The 4,863-nt window shown below is 36.3% G+C and overlaps 1 protein-coding gene across 1 annotated transcript; it reads right to left on the reverse strand.

Annotated features, from left to right (window-relative positions):
• Window positions 1–1,052: 1,052 nt before the first annotated feature.
• On the reverse strand, window positions 1,053–4,283 carry LOC107769730 (mediator of RNA polymerase II transcription subunit 30-like). The gene is made up of 3 exons (XM_016588970.2): window positions 3,791–4,283; window positions 2,109–2,207; window positions 1,053–1,644 (listed from the first exon to the last, which is right to left on the reverse strand). The coding sequence occupies exons 1-3, from the start codon at window positions 4,175–4,177 to the stop codon at window positions 1,546–1,548; spliced, it is 585 nt and encodes a 194-aa protein (XP_016444456.1). The 5' UTR covers window positions 4,178–4,283; the 3' UTR covers window positions 1,053–1,545.
• Window positions 4,284–4,863: the final 580 nt, after the last annotated feature.

Below are 4,863 nucleotides of genomic sequence, written 5' to 3' on the forward strand. Positions count from 1 at the left end.
AAATCATTTCATAGTCAAAACCAGAAAGATCAGTAGCACGCTTATTTGCCAAAGCTCTATTTGGGGGAAGTGCACGGTTAGCCACTAATAACACATGTATTTACTTTTAAGTCACTGTTTAAAATGTCTTTAATCTTTAGCCACTGCTTTAATAAACTTTAACTGCCCGAACGAAAATACCCTTCTCATGTCCTTAACTTTTGAACTTAGCTTCAGGACCACATGTCCTTAACTTTTGAACTTGTAACTCTAAGTTCAGGTCCTTAACTTTTGAACTTGTAATTGTAAGTTTAGGACCAAGTGTCCTTAACTTTTGAGCTTGTTAGTCTAAGTTCAGGATTTGGGCTTCTTAGCCTAAGTTCAGGACCTATTGTCCTTAACTTTTGAGCTTGTTAGTCTAAGTTCAGGACTTCACGACCTATTGTCCTTAACTTTTGGACTTCTTTTGAGCTTGCTAGTCTAAGTTCAGGACTTCAGGACCTATTGTCCTTAACTTTTGAACTTGTAACTGTAAGTTCAAGACCAAATATCCTTAACTTTTGAACTTGTAATTCTAAGTTCAGGACCAAGTGTCCTTAACTTTTAAACTTGTAACTGTAAGTTCAGGATCAATAACGTAGCAGGAAACCAAACGTTATTTGTATATTTTCACCAAATAATAATAATAATAATAATAATAATTGCAATTTACATATAAGATTGATGTCAAATTACACAACAAGAAGCTAATAACAAAAAGAAACAACTAAAAAAAATAAAAGACTACAGAACCTTCATTTTCTCTTTCATGAAATATCTTCTAAAAGGCATTCATGGTGTTTTTTCGAGACACAAACACATGAATTAAAAGACACTTTATACAGAAGGAACTAATAAGTTAAAATGCATTTAAGGACGTAAATTTAGAATAGCTTGGCTGAAGGGCGAGTTTAAGATCAGAGACATAGCCATGTGTTACTGAGAGAAAAAATGCACAGAAGAGATTGGGAGAGAAGCACACATAGCCAGCCACTTTTGTACAGAGAGAAGCGAGGGTTTGGGAAGAAAAGAAATGGAAGAAAGGGTAAAAATGTCTTTTCAAAATAATTTTAATAGAGTACTGGCTATTTTTGCTCAGCATTAGAATTGGTGGATAAAAAATAAACACCATCTTATTTAGTGGCTACCACACACCATTTTTACGCTCTATTTTTGCTATGGCAGGCTCATTACCAGAGGAAAGCATGGCACAATTAGCCACTAGGAGAAAATTATAGTGTACAAGAAAATAAATCAGCACTTAATAAGTGAGATCAAAAGCATTCTCCTTTTCCCCTTGTCCCTTTCCCTCTTCCCTGAGGTATGCTTACACATATCAGCCCAAGCATCTAAACAGAGAGAATAGTAACACCGCGAGCAGCATTAAGTTGTTTGGCAATAACCAAGTATTTGGATCAAGTAGTAACCTCTGTACAACAAAAAGCAGTTTCCTAGAGTTGAACGCGGTTCCTTTGTCATCCATCATCTCTCTTGTTTAACTATCTGCTTGAAGTTATAGCATCACAGTCATGTAGAACAGGGACTTTGCCATGTTGATAGGTCAGAAAGAAGATATCGAAGCTGATCAATCAGAAGCTTGAGATGCTTGTTCTTGTCTACAAGTTCCTGCAATGCGCAGAACAATATAACATGCTTACTCGAGATCAAATTAGCAACTTGTTTTCTTCATCTACCACGAGATAACATGCAGTCAAGTAGAACACTCTTTACGTCAGTGAAGAGTTTTCACTGCCATAAGATGGAAACAAAAAGCAAATAAAAGAGGATTACAAATTTTACAAAATCATAATTACAAAATTCATATGACAGAAAAAGTCACATCATTCTGACTTGAGCTTGCGATACATATCAAAGTTTGTACAGTGTGACATCTAGGGATGTCCGCGATGGATAGATAGCATGCGGGATACCTCAATCTTGTTTTAATGGAAATGCAAATACCACGACCAATCATGGTCCTATTTCGCATACACATTCCTTTCCGCAACCTCCACCCACCATGCACCCCCAAAACCAACAACAATCTCAGAGAAATTCCAAGACCTCAAAACTCTATACGTTGTCCATACCTTTTTTAACGTAGAGGCACGTTCCTCCAGCTGCTCAATTTCAGCTTGATCTGCAGCAGATAGTGAACCACTAGCAGAAGCAGCTTCCAATGCTTTTGCCTAGCTAACATAATCAGTAAAGAGTGTGAAGTATCACGCCACAAGTGAACAACTTTCCAAACATACAAGCAAATATAACTTGTAAACCATGAGGCAGAACACAAAAAAAGATTTGGATAATTTGCAGTTAAATTGGAGCAAATACTTGCGCAGTTCAAAAGTATGAAGTTATTAAAAGAATATAATAAACTCAAATAATGTGCAGTAGCACATATATTGAGGATCAAAAAGCATACAGTGTCAGTGATCTATTTGTCAAAACAGACAAATAGACACAACAGACAAAATTCTTAACCCTTCAACCAGAATCTCCAAATGCACAAATGTAAGACAATCCAAATACCAAATCCAAGGACCTAAAATGTGATTATAGTGCAAAATCTTTCTTGAAAAGGATAGAGCGCCATAGTTTATCTTAGTATAAGTACTTACTCATCATGAGCGTTCAAACAGTAGGAACGAGCACAACCTAGAAAACATAGTTGAATTCCTTCCCCTCTCCCCCAACAACCACCCACATACCCCAGAAGGAAACAAGTCAAATCAAACAAATTGTAAGCAGCACAGTTGAGCTTTTCAGCTAATGACAATGGATGATCAAACAAGTGAATTTTATATTCATAACTCAAGAAATGCTTATCCTTGTGTCTTATAAACGATAAGAATATCAAAATATAAAATAGCCATGTAAAAATTTTGTGCATATTGTAAAGGCAAATTGTACCCGTAGAAATAACCACCCGTGTCATACCCAGAACAATCAACAAATTCGTTTCCCATAAGATTCACCTTTCTGCCACCCTTGCCTCTCCATTCAAATTTAATAAACCCTCCTGCTATCCCTAAAATATTTTTTACCGCTCATCTGTGATGCCTTTCTTTCCTATAATACTCACGAGGAACAAAATTTCTAGAATATTTATTTTAATTGCATATTCTAGTCAAAATTACTATCTAACAGACCATTACCTCCATCACCACCTATGCCTCAACCTCACGCTAGTTGATGGCCGGGTACATGAATCCTCCATATCCATTTGGCTCCATAAGTAACCCCTTCATTCCAATACTCAGTAATTTTGGGCATTGTAACATTAGAGTTCTCCACATAGAATCCAAACTCGTAACGTCCACTTAGCACACATCCTCCTTGGTAGTCCCTTTGGCATTGAACCAAAACCCTAAGAGCATTTTACACCTTTTAAATTTCCTACTCCTCATTAATTTACTTAACAAATTGTATCATTACAATTTTTGATATAGACTATTCACATAATCGACCCTAGCTGGCAAAAATTCATACAGTTGACCGCAACTAGTTTGAGATTGAGACTTAGTTGATTCATGATTATATCAAACAAACTTTTGCTTGGATCACTATCTTAACAATAAAAAATACTCCATCTGTCCTAATTTATGTGGCACATTTTCCTTTTTAATCTGTCCTTTCTATATTTGAAACAAATTCACTTTTAACTTCCCATTTTATTACTCTCAATGAGATATTTATAGTCACACAAATCTCACTAACTTATTTTAGATATAAAAAATTCAAAAATATGCATTTCCATAAATAAAATTACCTTCTGAGAATTAGAAATAGCCGTAAGAACAGAACGCAAGCAAGCAATTGACGACTTATAACGGAGACGTGACTCATCAAGGGCACCGCCCCCAATATCCAAGTGTTGTTGAGCCGAAGCCGAAGAAGACGAAGAATTATCCGAGGAAACGTCGCCGCCGCCGTTAGAATGATGCTGCTGCTGTCCGTTACTCATAACGGCGTTAGCAGAAGTAGTAGCGGCCGTATTTGGAGTAGTTGACCAGAGTGTAGGGTTGCAGAGCTCGTCGTTCATGGCGGAGAGAATTTGATGTGCTGCTTCTATTGTGTCTTCTAAATGCTTTTGTCCTTCTACTGCTAGTTCTTGTATTGTTTTAGGGTTTGCCATTGTGCCGCCTTTTTCCTCCATTTTTGGAAAATGTTGCCTATGTTGTCGAAATCCTAGGAAGTCGTCGGCGGTTGTCCCGGCGATGAGCGGTGCGATTAGTTTTAAGAGTGTGATTTTGAATGTGAAACGAGGTGTTTCCCAGCCTGTATATTTTGGGCCTGAGAAGAGCTCTTGGAGTTACTGGATCGAGCCCAAATCAAATAACTTGGGTTAAAATTCACAAATAGCTATTGCGCGACATATCAAACATATACACTTTATTATCATTCGTAGCTATACTTTCAAAAAGTTTACCATTTGGAGCTATATTTAAATTTTATAGAAAATTCATAAAACAAAATATTAACTATTTTAAACTAAAATAAGAGAGTAATACGCTTTCGTAGCTTAGTTGGTTAGAGCCTACTAAGACGGTGTTTGGATTGGCTTTTAAGTTAACCAAATCAGCTTTTAAGCTCTTTTTAAATTTTTTCAGTATTTGGCAAAGTTAAAAAATGCTTGAACTAAGTTAAAAACTGCTTAAAACAAACTAAAAATAATAAGTTGTGCAATCCCAACTAATTGCTTTTTGGCTTAATAGTTATTTCGCTGAAAAGCCACTTTTTTAAGCCAATCTAAACGGGCTCTAAAGTTAGCACAAGTCTTGATTTCAACTCGAGCATTTTATTTTTCTGTATTCTGTATTTCGCCTGTATTCATTGTGCGAA

Source organism: Nicotiana tabacum, chromosome 5, assembly GCF_000715075.1.
Source record: "Nicotiana tabacum cultivar K326 chromosome 5, ASM71507v2, whole genome shotgun sequence".
Lineage (NCBI taxonomy): Eukaryota > Viridiplantae > Streptophyta > Magnoliopsida > Solanales > Solanaceae > Nicotiana > Nicotiana tabacum.

Bases quoted from the DNA above. Each gene is read 5' to 3' on its own strand.
- LOC107769730 (XM_016588970.2), bottom strand. From the start codon at position 4,177: ATGGAGGAAAAAGGCGGCACAATGGCAAACCCTAAAACAATACAAGAA. The intron at 2,208-3,790 runs GTAATTTTATTT...TATGTTAGCTAG, and splicing joins CTATTTCTAATTCTCAGAAG to GCAAAAGCATTGGAAGCTGC. The intron at 1,645-2,108 runs GTATGGACAACG...TGCGCATTGCAG, and splicing joins GTGCCTCTACGTTAAAAAAG to GAACTTGTAGACAAGAACAA.